The sequence below is a fragment of the Trichechus manatus genome, unplaced genomic scaffold (genome assembly GCF_000243295.1).
Source record: "Trichechus manatus latirostris isolate Lorelei unplaced genomic scaffold, TriManLat1.0 scaffold00176, whole genome shotgun sequence".
In the NCBI taxonomy this organism is placed as follows: Eukaryota; Metazoa; Chordata; class Mammalia; order Sirenia; family Trichechidae; genus Trichechus; species Trichechus manatus.
The window spans coordinates 4,782,333-4,798,975 of NW_004444112.1; the positions used below are offsets into that span (position 1 = coordinate 4,782,333).

At 45.5% G+C, this 16,643-nt stretch overlaps 1 protein-coding gene across 1 annotated transcript; it reads left to right on the plus strand.

Moving 5' to 3' along the window:
* Positions 1–590: 590 nt before the first annotated feature.
* On the plus strand, positions 591–14,894 carry ZIM2 (zinc finger imprinted 2). Its single transcript, XM_012558582.1, has 6 exons — positions 591–960; positions 3,409–3,467; positions 5,788–5,914; positions 10,058–10,150; positions 12,091–13,097; positions 14,775–14,894. Exons 1-6 carry the CDS (start codon positions 591–593, stop codon positions 14,892–14,894), a joined length of 1,776 nt encoding a protein of 591 aa, XP_012414036.1.
* The last annotated feature ends 1,749 nt before the right edge of the window (positions 14,895–16,643 follow it).

The following is a 16,643-nucleotide window of genomic DNA, read 5'->3' on the forward strand; positions in this document are numbered from 1 at the left end:
ATATCGTTTTCCAAAACGGCTGTATCATTTTGCATTCCCATCAGCAGTGCATAAGAGTTCCAGTCTCCTCGCGGCTTCTCCAACACTTGTTATTTTCTGTTTTTTTTTAATTCGTGCCAGTAATGCCGGGATGAGATGGTATCTCATTGTGGTTTTGATTTGCAATAACTCAGTTATTATTTAAAAAGGAAAATACATTCTTCTGTGGTTCATCAAATTGGTTCATTCACTTGTGGTTTGGGGTTCAAGTCTCTTTCCTTTTAATGCTGTATCTGAAATACTTATCTATATCCTGTACCGGTAGACTTCTCCGAACTGAGGATGAAACTGAGGTGACATTTGTGTTGGTGTACGTCCAAATCTCTATGACTGTGTATTGAGGCATTTGTATAAAACAAGCTAACTCTCTTTGCTTCAAATCACCTCCACCTCACTTAACCCTTACCGTGCAGGCCATTTGTAAGTCTTTCTGTGTAATTTCTGCAGGTCCCAAGGACTCTGTATCCTTTCTTCATCTGATACAGCTTTGCCCACCCCCTTCCACACAGCATGTTCTGGAGTACCTGCCTTTGAATGATCAAGCCATAAGGATGCTGTATAAGACAGAGGTTTTGGATGTCTTCAGAAATACCCAGATCTTTGGTCAACATGACCCAAAGGGGCAGAGCCAAGAAACCACCCCCAATAGAAACCCAGGGGCTCATCAAAAGTTGAGTCATTTTCAGTACCTGGCAGTGACCGGACCTCACCAAGCTGTGAGCCAAATCCAGGCGCTGTGCCGACAATGGCTGCAGCCAGAGACCCACACCAAGGAGCAGATGCTGGAGCAGCTGGTGCTGGAGCAGTTCCTGAGCACGCTGCCTGAGGCAGTCCAGATGTGGGTGAGGTGGAAACAGCCCAAAAACAGCCACGAGGCAGGGACTCTCGTGGCAAACTTGATCCAAGCATGTGAGGAGAAAGGTGAGAGAGGGAGAAAGCAACTGCCCACTTCTGTTTATTGAACATCTTCTGTGTGCTTGGTGTGTATTAGGAGTTGAATAAAAACTTGTTAAACAAATGAATGAAAAAATGAACTTTATAATCCAGTCTCATCTACCCAGTGTCATATGAGATGGAAGAAATTTCCACTCAGGAACAAGAATGATTTGTTGAATGAGTGGTGAAATGTTTGACAAAGTCCAAGTCCGTTGCCGTTGAGTTGATTTCGACTCATGCAGATCCTATGTGTTACAGAGTAGAACTCCATAGGGTTTTTTTTTTTTTGGCTGTAATCTTTACAGAAGCAGATTGCAAGGTTGCTATGTGGGTTCAAACTACCAACCTTTAGGTTAGCAGTCAAATACAAATCGTTTGCGCCACCCAGGTATAAAAGAGGGCACAAAATATAGGAGATTTGAGTCCTGGAAGTTCACTCTTTGCCAGAATTGGGCCATTCTCTTGGAAACTCAGGTTCTTAGATTGGAACTCAGAAGGGCATTTCAAGAACGAGAGAAGGAAGCCACTGAATCTTCATGGGTCTTTGAATGATAATAATACTGACTATAAACAAAGCATTGTTAGGATGTACACACACACACATATGGAGCCCTGGTGGCACAGTGGTTAAGCACTTAGTTGCTAACCTAAAGGTCAGCAGTTTGAACCCACCCAGCGGCTCTGCGGGAGAAAGACCTGGCGATCTGCTCCTGCAAAGATTATAGCCTAGAAAACCCTATGGGGCAATTCTACTCTGTCATATGGGGTCGCTGTGAGTCAGAATTGACTTCACAGCACCTAACAATACACACCACACACATAGAAGGCAAGAGAACACTCAGTACAAATCCAAGATCGTAGACTAGAGTTATCTCTGGAGAGAAGGCTGGGGCATGGATAGGTAAGAAGTACATGGGTAGATGCAAGTTATTGGGAATGTTCTAGTTCTTGGGTTGGGTAGTGAATTTGCAGGCATTAATTATATTTAAAAATATATAAACAAATGCACTCAGAATAAATATGAGGGCCTTGCATGTCTCAATGCTGATAGCATATCACAAACTAAGGGTTATGACTAATCCAGTTCTGTGCACATGCATTCCTTCAAAGAATTTAAAAAATGCTAGTTGCGAACATGTTGAGAGTACTTACAATGTACTCTTCAAAGTGTCTTATACATATTAATGCGTTTACTTAATGGCTCTGTGAAATAGCTGTTATCCTTATTTTATCGATGAGGAAATGGAGGCACAAAAAGATTGAGTAACTTGCTCACCGTTTTACAAGTTAGTCCTACGTTTAGTAATCGGCAGAGTCAGAATTCACACGTAGGCGACCAGCTCCAGCATCTGTATTCTCAAATCATGGTGTTACACTGCCTCAGCTGGACACAGGGAGTATTGTCCCAGAGAGGTTGGGAAACTTAGGACTAAAGGCACAGGGTGGAGCTGGAATTCAGGGAGAGAATTTCCCAGGAATGAGAAAGAAACAACAGATTAATGAAACGTGCACTTGGAAAGAGACTACGGGCAAGGAAGGCCTTCAAGGTTCAAGTTTCTGGGAGGGAAGGTGGTGGTTGTCTTCTAGATCAGTGGTGGAAAAGACACAGGATAGGCTCTATAATAAGAACTGTCTTTTTTTCCCGCTTAATGTCTAGTATGTGCTTTAGAAGGTCTGGTGGCACAACGGTTAAGCACTTGGCTGCTAACCGAAAGGTTGGCAGTTTGAACCCACCCAGCAGCTCTGCGGGAGAAAGGCCTGATAATCTGCTCCCAAGAAGATTACAGCCTAAAAAACCCTATGGGGTAGTTCTACTGTGTCACGTGGGGACGCCGTGAGTCAAAAACTGACTCGATGGCACCTAACAACAACAACAACAAGTGTATCCTTTACATATGTAATGTTTGAGGTATTAAAAAAAACAAACAGAAAAACCCTGTTGCCGTTGAGTCGATTCTGACTCATAGAGACTCACTCTATAGGACTGAGTAGAACTGCCCCATAGGGTTTCCAAGAAGTGGCTGGTGGAATCAAACTGTTGACCTTTTGATTAGCAGCTGAACTCTTATACCTCTGAGGTATAGATATTATTGTTCCCATTTTACAGTTGAGGGAAACTGAGGTTCTGTGCTTACTCTTGTGGGGCAGTGAGGCCAGGAACCACTGGTATAGAGGGAACTTCCACTTTATTTGAAGGCAGTGGGCAGTCATTAAAGGGCTCAGAGCTGGGAAATGACCAGGGCTCTTTTGAGACTTGCCATATTGAGCTGAGAAGTGCTAACATCTTTGTCACATCATAGGAAGTCCAGAACCACCACCTCCTGGGGCTGGATGGGGTGGGTGGGGGCCATGGGTGTTGCCAGACAGGACTCAAGTCCGAGGTTACTCCTTTCTCCCTCCTAGTTTTCCCTGATCAGGACTCTGTCCTTGCAGAAAAGGAGGACAGCAAAGAAGAACCGACCTTTGACAGTCTACCGTCTGCTGGATCCCAGGTGAGGCAGGCTTTCCTCTGACTTGGTTCTAAAATATGGGAGCTTACCTTCCTGGTTTATGGACCTTCCCTGTGCAATTAAATCATGTCCCCATTTCCTTTAATTCTTCTTATAACTATCACCCAGCTGAGGCTCTTTCTGTGCCTACCTTGTCTAAAAGCTTCTTCTGACTGTTTGTAGTCTCCTTCCCTGCTTAATTTTTCTCCATATGATATCATTTAACATTTTTTCCTCTTTTCCTGTCTTTTAGATTAATTATTATTATTTTTAGTATTCCACTTTGTCTCCACTCTTGGCTTATTCAAAACAATCGTCATGTGGTTTGCCCTTTCATTATCCCGCTTTTATTTATCAGATTGTGGAAGCAGAAATGTTAAGTCATTGTGTGCCATTGAGTTGATTCTGACTTATGGCGACCCCATTTGACAGAGTAGAACTACCCTACAGGGTTTTCAAGGCTGTAATGTTTACGGAAGCAGATCACCAGGTCTTTCTTTGTGTGTTGTTGTTGTTAGGTGCTGTGGAGTTGGTTCCGACTCATAGTGACACTATGTACAACAGAACAAAAACAGTGCCGGGTCCTCCGCCATCGTCACAATTGTCGCTATGTTTGAGCCCATTGTTGCAGCCACTGTGTCAATCTATCTCGTTGAGGGTCTTCTTCTTTTTTGCTGACCCTCTTCTTCAGAATAATAGTCATATTAACTGTTCTTCCTTGTAGGTGTATGGATATTATCTTATCACTGACAGCACTGTACTTAAGGATAGATCTTGAAATGTTCTTTTTGATGATGAATGTGATGCCATTCCTCTTCAATTTGTCATTTCTGGCAAAGTAGACCAGTACTAGTCCATTTCAACTCACTAATGCCTAAGGTATTGGTCTTTATGCATTTCATTTCATTTTTGACCACTTCCAATTTTCCTAGATTCATACTTCATACATCCCACATTCCAATTATATTAATGGATATTTGCAACTGTTTCTTCTCATTTTGAGTCATGCCGAATCAGCAAAGGAAGGTTCCAAAACCTTTACTCCATCCATGTCATTAAGGTTGACTCTACTTTGAGGAGGCAGCTCTTCCTCAGTAGTTTGAGTGCCATCCGGCTTGAGGGGCTCATCTTCTGACACTGTATCAGACAATGTTCTGCTGCTATTCATAAGGTTTCCACTGGCCAGTCTTTTTTGGAAGTAGACTGCCGGGTCCTTCTTCCTAGTCTGTCTTAGTCTGGAAGCCCCACTGAAACTTGCCCACCATGGATGACCTTGCTGGTATTTGAAATACCCGTGCCTTAACTTCCAGCATCACAGCAACTTTAGTTAATTAATTTGTATTGCTAGAGTATTTTTCTATTGTATGACTGTACCATAGCATATCTATCTCTTTTACTCTAAGAAGATGTTTGGGCTGTTTCCAGGCTTTGGATGTTGTAAACAGTGCTGTTATGAACATACCTGTATGCATCTCCTAATACACATGAGCAAATATACCAAGGAATAGGATTTCTGGGTCCAAAATGGTTTCCTGGTTTACATTCCTTTAGCATTTTGTTAGAGAGCCTGTGGATCCATGTTCTATGTAACACTTGCTATTGTCAGATTTCTTAATTTTTATTAGTTGAGTGGGTATAAAATGGTACCTTGTCATTTTGATTTGCATTTCCCTGTTGGTTAATAAGACTGAATATCTCTTCTTGTTTATCAGCACTTTGTGTTTCTAAATGAGCCACCGAGGCTTAACCTACTCAAACTCCCAAAGCTCATAAAAACCAAAGTCAGAATTTAAACCCAACTCCCCCTGATTCCTGAGGCTGAGGGCTCAGTTTTTAATTGTGTGCATTCTTGCTTGCTTGCTTTATAAAATGGCTTAAAAAGATATGTTCCCCCAACTCAAGTCTGCGGTATTTAGCAGCTGGAACTTTGTTGTAGTTAGTTGTTGTCAAGTCAGTTCCAACTCATGGTGACCCCATATGTGTCAGAGTAGAACTGCTCCATAGGGTTTTCTTGGCTATGATCTTTCTGGAAGCAGATCACCAGGGCTTTCTTCCACAGAGTGGCTGGTGGGTTTGAATCACTAACCTTTAGGTTAACAGTCGAGCACAAACCGCTTGCACCATCTAGTCTCAAAAATGCTCCCACTTCCCACAGATTACAAGACAAGGAAAGGTGCCTTGCTAGGTCCCCGGGACTGAGAGTACCTGGAGGCTCTCTGCCTGTCTGAATTCCTGCTTTGTGTAGAGTCTACTCTTCTGCAGGCTCCTTCCAAACCCCCCTGTGATAATCTGTGGACATTTAGGAGCATTTCTGGTGTTTTAGGAGTTGGTTACCTTCAAGGATGTGGTTGTGGACTTCAGCCCGGAGGAATTAAGCTACCTTAGTGCTGCTCAGAGGAACCTCTACCGGGAAGTGACACTGGAGAATTATCGGAACCTGGTATCCCTAGGTAAGTGGGGCTTCTACGCTCCCCAGTTTCTGCCCACTAGAGCTGGGGTTCTCAACTCTCTTCTGTACTTCTATCAGTAACCATGGTGCACCATGTCGATGTGTCTCAGCCCAGCTTAGAGGCAGTGTTTTAATATCAAAGGACCTTGTCAGAATCACTCTTGTCATAAAATAGCATTTCTTGGGCACTTAATATGTGGCAGGCACTGATCTAAGTGGTTTACAAGTTTGACACAATGATTAAACGCTCAGCTGCTAACCTAAAGCTTGGTGGTTCGAACCCACCGGATACTCCACGGGAGAAAGGCCCGGCGATATGCCCCCATAAAGATTACAGCTTAGAAAACCCAATGGGGCAGTTCTACTCTGTCACATGGGGTTGCCATGAGTCAGAACGGACTTGATGACACCCAACAATAACAACAAACAATCCTTACGCTAGTCCTATGAAGGGTATTATTATTATTATAGCCATTTTACCTATGAGGAAACCAAGGCATAGAAAAGTTAAATTACTTGTGTAAAGCCTCATAGTTACACAGTGGCAGAGCTGGGATTTGAGCCCGGTGGGTCCAACTTGAAAGTCAGCTCCTTTAAATGACGCTCTGCTGCTGTGGAGGCTCTGCTTCACTGGGTCTTGGTGAAACAGTTGTTGTTGTTGTTAGGTGCCATTGAGTTGGTTCCAACTCATAGCAACCCCCTGTACAACAGAACAAACACCACCCGGTCCTGCTCCATCCTCACAATCATTATGCTTCAACCCATCGTTGCAGCCACTGTGTCAGTCCATCTCGTTGAAGGTCTTCCTCTTTTTTTGCTGACCCTCTACTCAGCATAATGTCCTTCTCCAGGGACTGATCCTTCCTGATTACATGTCCAAAGTATGTAAGACGTAGTCTTGCCATCCTTGCTTCTAAGGAGCATCCTGGCGGTACTTCTTCCAAGACAGATTTGTTCACTCTTTTTGGCAGTCCATGGTACATTCAGTATTCTTTGCCAACACCATAATTGGTGCAACAGTAGACTCGCAATAATGTTTATTAAGTGAGTGATGGAACCCTGAAAATCCCAGGAGCCCCAAAGGCTTCTACTGGCCCTGAGGCTCAGAAGTCAAGATTGTCCATCTCTCTTCACACCTGGAGACAGGACTGGTTACCTCTCCCCACCGCTCACTGTTTCTGTTATCAGTGCCAGGATCCTCTTTTCAGTGTCCTCTCTGGGGGCTTGAGGTCTCCTGAGATACAAGAACAAAAATAAAAACACGCCAGCTGGCAGGAACTTTATGCTCTTATCCTTGTGACGTCGAAGGCCTCCATGGGGAAATGGAAGTGCCTCACCTCAAGGGTAACCCACTGCCGTTGAGTTGATTCTGACTCATGGTGACCCCATGTGTTACAGAGTAGAACTCACCTCCATAAGGTTTTCTTGCCTATAATAATTATGGAAGCAGATTGCCAGGCCTTTTTTCCGTGGTGCTGTTGGGTGGGTTCAAACTGCCAACCTTTAGGTTAGAAGTCGAGAGCAAACTGTTTGCACCACCCAGGGAGCTATTCTCAAGGGTTATTGTTGTTGTTGGGTGCTGTGAAATCGATTCCAACTCATAGTGACCCCAAGTGACAGAGCAGAACTGCCCCACAGGGTCTTCTTGGCTGTGACCTTTACAGAAGCAGATCACCAGGCCTGTCTTCTGCAGCTCTGCTGGGTGAGTTTGAACTGCCAACCTTTTGGTTAGCAGCTGAGCACGAACTGCTTGTGCCACCTCTCTTCAAGAGTAACCCAAAACCAAAAAACCATACCTGCTGCGGTCAAGTCGATTCTGACTCATAGCAACCCCACAGGGTTTCCAAGGCTGTAAATCTCTATGGAAGCAGACTGCCACATCTTTCTCCCGTCGAGCCACTGGTAGTTTCAAACCACTGATTTTTGGTTAGCAGTCTACTGCTTTAACCGCTGCGCCACCAGGGCTCCTATCTTCAAGGGTAAGGGTGCAAAATTTTAACCATGACTTTTATAGGTCAGAGGACATTCTATTCCAGCATATATTATACTCTTTTATCAGTTACTGCACTTTATGACTTAAATTAGCAGAAACAGTATCAGGAGAGAGGGGACGAATCAGTTTTCTCTTTTCCACCCTTATGCAGTGACCTATAGCAGCATTACCTGAGAATTTCTCTCTTCTTGTGAGTTCTTGGCTTCTTGTAACACTGAAGGTTTTGGGTTAATAGAGGTCCTGCATATCAGTCAGGACGCGGTCTTCCCAAGAGTACAATGAGTAACTCATTAACCCATTGCCGTCAAGTTGATCCTGACTCGTGGTGGCCCCATATGTTACAGAGTAGAACTGCCCCATAGGGTTTTCTTGGCTGTAATCTTTATGGAAGCAGATCGCCAGGCCTTTCTTCTGCAGTGTCGCTGGGTGGGTTTGAACCACCAACCTTTTGGTTAGCAGCTTAGCACAAACCATTTGTGCCACCCAGGTACCTGGAATGAGTACAGTGGATTATATGGAAGATTATATTAGGTGGTACACAGCATGAAATGATCCTCCCCCCAATTATTGAGAAAGAGACTCCTAATTATCTTATAAACCTTCTGATTATATCAAGTAGAAAGTCTCAGGCTGGTGCCAGCATATCTCTGCATCTTGCTGATCTTCCCTTCTTAGCAAAGAGGGAGCAGACTACAGTCCCTGAGCCATAGATAGGTAACAGAATCTAGCTAGCACCCAATAGCATTGGTTTCTGTTGTCGCTATTGTCACATTACCTTCAGCAAAAACAAACAAACAAACAAAAAAAACGGAAGTGACAGTGGTTTCCATTTATAGGATTAATATAAAGCTTGCACTTAAAATAAATGTATTTAAGTTAAGAAAGAGAGATGATCTACAAGTACAACAGCCTCTCAGTACAACTAGATGGTGCCTGTCTACCACCACTGATTGCTCTGAAAGGGATCACAATAGAGGGTCCTGGACAGAGCTGAAGAAAAATGTAGAACAAAATTCTAACTCACAAAAAAAAAAAAAAAAAAAAAAAAAAAAAAGACCACACTTACTGGTCTAACAGAGACTGGAGAAACCCTGAGAGTATGGCCCATGGACACCTTTTTTAGCTCAGTAATGAAGTCACTCCTGAGCTTCACCCTTCAGCCAAAGATTAGACAGGCCCATAAAACAAAAGGAGACTAAATGGGCACACCAGACCAGGGGCAAGGACTAGAAGGCAGGAGGGGACAGGAAAGCTAATAGGGAACCCAAGGTTGAGAAGGGTAGAGTGTTGACATGTGGGAGTGGCAATCAATGTCACAAAACAATATGTGTATTAACTGTTTAGTGAGAAACTAATTTGCTGTGTAAAACTTCATCTAAAGCACAATAAAAAAAAAAAAGAGAGATGACCTAGAGAAAAACATTAAATAAATAATACCATAAATGACACACAGATAAAGCCAAAATGAGAGAACCATTCATTAGTTTGTCAGTGAATTCACAACATGCCAGGTACTGGTATAAGCACTGGGGTTACAAAATAGACGAGAATTCCCTTTCTTGTAGATGCTACATTTTAGTGGGGAGAGATAGACACTAAACAAGTAAATGGTAAGATGGTTGAAATGATTGAAGTTTGGGAAACAGTAAACTAAGGGGGGGAGCATTTTAAGTGAAAGGAGGAGTAGAAGTTATCACAAATGGAAAAAGAACTCTCATGCTGTCCAGTTTCTGAGCAACAACATCAGATTCTCCATGCTCAGGTCTAGAGCCCAGTATACTACTCTCAAGCCCTGTTTCCCTTTTTACCCAATAGCAGAATTCTCTCAATCCGGGCACTAGTGACCCTGGGGCCGGACGATTCTTTGTGGCAGGGGCCTTCCTGTGTGCTGTAGGTTGTTTAGCAGGATACATGATCTCCACCCACAAGATGCCAGTAGCACCCCCTTCCCAAGTAGTGACAACCAAGAATGTCTCCAGACACTCCCAGATGTGCCCGGGGGGACAAATCGTTGAGAACCACTGCTCTATGGGCTCAGAAACAGTCTTCATTTCACTCCCGTGTGAGTGAGTTTGCACCTTCCGTATTATCCCAAAGTCTTGAGAACCCAGGGTTGAGAGTCACTTGTTACGAGTCTTCCTTCTCCAACAGGGTCTCAGTTCACCAAGCCAGACCTTATCTCACAGCTAGAGGCAGAGGAGTCGTGTGGGATGGAGGAAGACAGCAATGCAGTGGCATTTCAAGGTGAGTCATGAGGGGTGCCGGGAGCTGTTGGTCTGGGAGCCTTCCTCAGAGCCCACCCAGGTCAGGGAGAAGGCTGAAAGAGGCTCTTACCTCAAGTGCTCATGTGGTCGCTCTCCTCAGTACTTCCTTCCATCTCCTTTCCAGAGCTTGTGTCTTACTGCAGCAAGAGCACCTCTCCTGCCCAGCTCCATGTCGGCCTTGCCCTGGCCAGTGTCCCCTTTCTCTGGTGTTCTAGCTCCTCCATTCGTTCATACTTTCCTCTTATAGTGAGACATCCATAGGCCTTTCCTCTAGCTGAGACAATCAAAGGCAAGTGACGCGATACCACTTCTCTTTCCAGCTGCCTCCCGTTTTCCCTCATGCCAACTCCACTTCCCATTTCCGTCTTAAACCCTGCCATCTGATTTCCATCCCACATCCTCTGCCAACACACACACCTACACATGCTGCTCTAAAATGTTCTTCAAGATCCCCACCAGCATCCTTATGGCTCATGGTTAAGAACCTTCTAGACTTTAGCTTCTCCAAACTACGTGGCTACAATCTGATGATGTTCACCGTTCCTCATAAATCAGCCTGTTCTTTGAATTGGGACACTATGTGTGGCAGCTGGGATAGCCGTTGTCCTTCAGTTGTAGTTAACAGAAAGCGCTTACCCAAACTGGCTTAAGCCATTGAGGGGCTATTAGCTTACAATATGTACCCTAAATACCATACAGTACAGGTCAGCGGGGCTTCGGGGGTGGTTGGAGTTACGGGCTTAATAATGTCCTTATGGGCCTAGTTCCATATTTTCTTTCCACTCTGCCTTCAACTCTGCCAACAAATCCTAGATGATGTGTATGCTCTCTTGTTCCTGTCCAAAGAGAGAGTGAATGAGCATGAGAAAGAGCAGGTACATCCTAGAAGCTCGCTTCTTTCCAGAAGCCCTTGACACACTCTCTATTTTCCATTCTTCCACATTGGGTCACATCCCATCCCTGAACCAGCCACGGTGTCCAGAGGACAGTCTAGTGCTAATTGACCCACTCCCCGCCCCACCCCTCTGCCTCCCACCCCACTTCTCTGCCTGGGAGCCAAGGATAGAATAGAGTCAGCTTCCCCTGTGTGGGTGAAGAACTAGATGCCCAAAGAGAATTCAGCGAGTTACCAAAGTAACAAAGAGCCCTGGTGGTGCAACAGTTAAGTGCTCCGCTGCTAACCAAAAGGTTGGTAGTTGGAACCCACCCAGTGACTCCTTGGAAGAAAGGCCTGGTGATCTGCCCCTGTAAAGACTGCTGTCTAGGAAACCCTGTGGGGCAGTTCTACTCTGTCACATGGGGTTGCCATGAGTCAGAATCGGCTTGACAGCACCCAGCAACAACAAAAACAGTGATCTACCAAGCATGATTTGGAAAATGCCGACAAGCCCCAGTCCTAGCTCTTTCTCTGGTTTCCTTCTAATTCTCCTCTCCATATTCCCCTGGCATCTTTATCAACAGTCAGCCCTCCTGAAGGGTCTTTTTTCTGCCTCTGCCACCCGTCCTTGTTTATATCCTTTCCATCCCTTTCCCATTCTCTCCTTAATACCAGCCAGTTGCCGTCCAGTCTACCCCAACTCATGGCGACCCCGTGTGTGTCAGAATAGAACTGTGCTCCATAGGATTTTCAGTGGCTGATTTTTCGGAAGTAGATCGCTAGGCCTTTCTTCCGAGGCACTTCTGGATGGACTCGAACCCCAGCCTTCCAATTAGCAACCAAGTGTGTTAACTGTTTGCACCACCCAGGGACCCCATTCTCTCCAGAAAACCCTCAATCCTGCATATGCTCTAGTTCCCTTATCTTTGGTCTTTCTCATCAGTTTCTACTATAATGGGCTTCCCCCAGACCCCCCACTACTTCTGCTATAATGGTGTGTCTCTAAGTAAAAAAGAGTAGAGGAACTTTCAAATTTCTTTTAGATTGGGAGACGAGCCCTGAAACCAAAGAGCGAAGTCCAGAGCACAGCCTTCCTGTGGAAAAACTGCCCCCGGGGGCAGGAGCGGAGGAGCCAGCAATGGGTGACTGCGCAGGAGAGTCCTCTGATGCGCAGTCAGAATGGCAGCACGATAGCCGGGAGGAGCCCCTGAGTCCCGTGCCACCCAGCGAACCCCAGTCCCTCACTCAGGGGAGAAGCCACAGTCCAGGCTCGGATCTCACTCAGCAACCAGAAGTTCCTCCAGAAGAGGCTTCCGAGGAAGGTGCTGCTCTGGGTATCTGCACCAGCCCCCTGCCAGCGCGCGAGGCGCCTTTCCTCCGAAAGGACAGGCTCAACAAATGCGGATTGGACAAAAGAATCTTTCGTGCCCAGCAGGACCCTAAGAGGCACAAGCGAAACCATGTTGGGAAGAAACCCTTTGAAGGTGAGCCATGTGGAGAAGCCTTCCACCTCACCACGCCGCATCTCTCCAGACACCAGACCACCCATTCTGGGCAGAAGTCCCCTGGCTGCAGCAAAGGCAGGCAACGTGCCCACCCCTGCAGACCCGTGGGAACCCACAGCCAGGAGGACTGCTACAAGTGTCTCCAGTGTGGCAGAACTTTTATCCAGGACGTGCACCTCTTTCAACACCTCCAAGCCCACAAAGCAGCAAAAGCCCTTCCCCCTGGGCTGCCCCGCACCAAGACGTACTCAATCCGCTACCTGCGAAGGCACAGCTGCATCGGGGAGAGAGACTGCCAGTGTTGCGACTGTGGCAAGGCCTTTGGACGGCTCTCCCATCTCATCCAGCACTACCGCATTCACGCCCAGGAGAGGCCCTTCCAGTGCCAGCTCTGTGGGCGATGCTTCAGCCGGCCCTCGTACCTCACTCAGCACTACCAACTCCATTCTCAGGAGAGACCGCCGCCTTTGATTACTGTTGAAAAATCTGCAGCCAGAGGACATACTTTCCTCAACATCTTTGGCTTCATACCAGAGAGACACCCTGTGAGTGCTTGGAATGTGAGAAGGCCTTCCACCAAGCCTTCCAACACCATTGCCATGGAGTCAATTCCAACTCATAGCGACACTAAAGGACAGAGTCGAACTGCCCCATAGGGTTTCCAAGGCTGTAATCTTTACAGAAGCAGACTGCCACATCTTTCTCCCTTGGAGCAGCTGATGAGTTTGAACCGCCAACCTTTTAGTTAGCAGCTGAACACTTAACCACTGCACCACCCAGCTCCTTTCACCAAGCCTCACACCTTCTTAAATATTAAAAAATCCACCATGGTGTGGTCAGAAAGCAGCGAATGGTTGCAAGACTGTTGGACAGAGTAGATTTCCAAGAGTAGATTTAGCACGTCTCAGCATTCACGTGAAAACAAAGAGTATTTTTGCTGCATCAAAAAGTACCGTAGACTTTATCCTTCTTCATTGAATGAAAAACGTTGATTTTGACACCACAAAGAAAAGTTTATGACCAACAATGGAGCTCCAGACCAATGTGTGACTGTTCATAGACCAGTTTGCATACAGTCTCTTCGCCATATAGCATGTGTCCGCATGATGGATGGTGAAGAGATTTTCAAGGTGTACCTAGATCGCGTCTTATTTGATCCTTCAACGAACGCAGTGATGTGCCCAGCGCAGGTATTTATTCTATTTCACAGATAAGCAGACTTGAAACTCAAAGGGGCCAGTTGATTTGACCACGGTTGTAAGTGACAGAGCAGGAACCAGGACCTAGGTTTTTTTATTTCTGCCATAAGCCTCTCTGAAGAAAAGGTACAGTCCTATACTGACTGCACCCGCCTTACTCTTTAGTAATTCTGGCCTTGTTTAATGTTAAATCAGACGGGGAGACTTGTAGCATCCGGGGGTGCAGAAAGGTTTCTTAGGGTGAAGTTCTGATAGTCATTTCTCTGGTGATTTAGGATTGTTGTGTGCTCAATTCTGACTCATAGAGGCCCCATGTAACAGAGTAGAACTGCCCCGTAGGGTTTTCTTGGCTGTAATGTTTATGAGAACAGATCACCAGGTCTTTCTTCCACGGAGCTGCTGGGTGAGTTCAAACCACCAACCTTCCAGTTAGCAGCCGACTGCTTAACCATTGCACCCCAGGGCTCTCCTGGCACCAAACCGAAGTTTCTCTTTGTCGTCCTCACTAGGATTAAGAGAACTGCAGTGTAACCACTATCACATGCCATAAATAGAGCGCACTCATGACATTTTCTCTAGTACACATTCAGACACAGGGATAACCATTAAAATAAGAATCATCCCGCACCTAGACACCTATAACCCTGTGCTGGGAAATACGGTCTTGGATTATTGCAGTAAATGCTCTTCCCCAGGTCTCTTCCTGTCACCTTCTCCACAGGGTTCCAGAGCAACTCTTACAAAATACAGCTCTCTGTGTGCTTGTCTCGAAATCCTCTGGCCATTTCCCAGCACTCTGTGAGGTCAAAGTCATTCTCCTGACCCCCACATGACCTATCAGCCCTGATTGTACTGTGCTACACACTGGCTGGTTCCTCTTGGCTGGAAGACCAGTTGGTCCGGAAAGCCACCTTTTCTCCTGTACTCCCAGGCCCTTAGTCTCTATCTCTGAGTCTCCTCACCACATTGAGAGATTTGTTAAAACTCGTCTTCCTCTAGTGAACACTACTCTCTGCCCCACAGTCTGAGACAGGGTTCCTCACTCCCAGCACTGTCAACGTTTTGGACTGGATCATTCTGTGGTGTGGCGGCCGTCCTGAGCAGTGCAGGGTGTTGAGCAGCATCCCTGGCTTCCATATATGAGGGCCAGTCGCACCTCCTCCCAGTTGCCACAACCAAAAATCTCCAGATGTTGCCAAATGTTACCTGAGGGGCAATATCGCCCCTGGTTGAAATCCATTGATCTAAGAGCTCCGATGGGCCCCGATCCTGCTCATCTGTCTCCAGCACTTGGCATGTAGTCTGTGTTCACAGATCCTACCTAAGGTAACACCTGAGTTTTGGCTGTGGTCCTAGAAGCACCCTGACCTGGGGTCCTGGTGTGTCCCTGCTATCTGTCCAGAAGCCATTATGGGACGCCTATGAGTGAAACCTGTGAGAGCCAGAGCTCGACGGGACTGCCTCGTTTTTGTGGGTTGCACATGTTTTCTGCCTTTGACAGGGTGCACTTACTACTTTTCTATCGCTGTCATTTTAATTTTGAGTTTTCTTTCTTTGACAGGTTTCTGGCTTTCACTGGTTTCACTGTACTGTTCTTTTTCTCCTTTTTAAATTTTGAAAATTTACAAAGATGCTCAGTCATCAAGAGAATAGTACAACAAACCCTTCTCCTCTACCTGTCTACCCAGATGAAATAATTTTCCAGATTTCACCAAGTTTACCTCATTTGTCCCTTCATTTTTATTTTGCTCACGAGTTTTCCAGTGTGTCACTTCACCTCTATATAACTCAGTATGCTTCTTTGAAAAATGTGGGCATTTTTCCCCCCGATTAATCACAGGGTTACTGTCTTACTTCAGAAAATAATTCCTGGGTGCCATTTAGTACCCAGACCATAATTAGAATTCCCAGCTTGTCTCCAAGATACCTTTTTACATTTGGTTTGTTTGAATTTGTATCCAAATAGGCTACACAGATTGTGTTTGGCTGTTTGTCTCTTCAGTCTCTCAATCTAAAACAATCCCTTCTCACTTCTTTTTAAATGTCTTGTATGACCACAAGGAATGTAGAGATATGCTTCTCTCATTTCCCCACCGAGTTCCTACTATATCTAACATTTTTGGCACTGCTCTTACATTCAGGTTTAACTTTTTTTAAATTTAGAAACACTCATTTTTAAACTTTGTATGATTATATAAGTAATACTGCAAGAAATTAGGTCAGTTGTCCTGTAGAATGTCCCACATTTTAAATGTGTCTGTCTGCTTCCGCGTGGTGTCCTTACTCTTGTTTTTCTCTCCCCTGTGTTTCCTGTAAGTGGAAGTTAACTCTAAACTCTGGAGGCTAAATCAGATTCAGCTTCAACTTCCTCAGCATAAACACACATCTAGGTGGCTCTGTGTACATCACATCTTATCCCACTAGGGTGCACTGTGTCTGGTTTTCCCCGAGGCCCAGGCGTTTAAAGTCATGCTCGACTTCAAAGTCATGCCTGCCCATCACAGACAGTACGGTTTCCATGTTTTCCTAATTTCTGGATATTCTTCCAGGGCCATCTGCTTTCATTTGTTCTTCATTACCTTTTCTAGATTTTTCTCTACATGGCTTCCCTCCACCACCCCAGCCTGGTCTTCAGACATTTGAGTTGAGGGATAGCAGATACTTCTTGGAGGAGCCCCAGTGGCAGAATGGTTAAGCACTTGGCTGCTAACCAAAGTTGGTGGTTTGAACCCACCAGCCACTCTGTGGGAGAAAGATGTGGCAGTCTGCTTCCATAAAGAATTCAGCCTTGGAAATCCTATGGGACAGTTCTGCTCTGTCCTGTAGGGTTGCTATGAGTCAGAACCGACTTGATGGCAATGGGCTTTAACAGGATACTTCTTGAGGGGTCTG

Bases quoted from the DNA above. Each gene is read 5' to 3' on its own strand.
- ZIM2 (XM_012558582.1), top strand. From the start codon at position 591: ATGCTGTATAAGACAGAGGTTTTGGATGTCTTCAGAAATACCCAGATC. The intron at 5,915-10,057 runs GTAAGTGGGGCT...CTTCTCCAACAG, and splicing joins TCGGAACCTGGTATCCCTAG to GGTCTCAGTTCACCAAGCCA. The intron at 10,151-12,090 runs GTGAGTCATGAG...AATTTCTTTTAG, and splicing joins CAATGCAGTGGCATTTCAAG to ATTGGGAGACGAGCCCTGAA.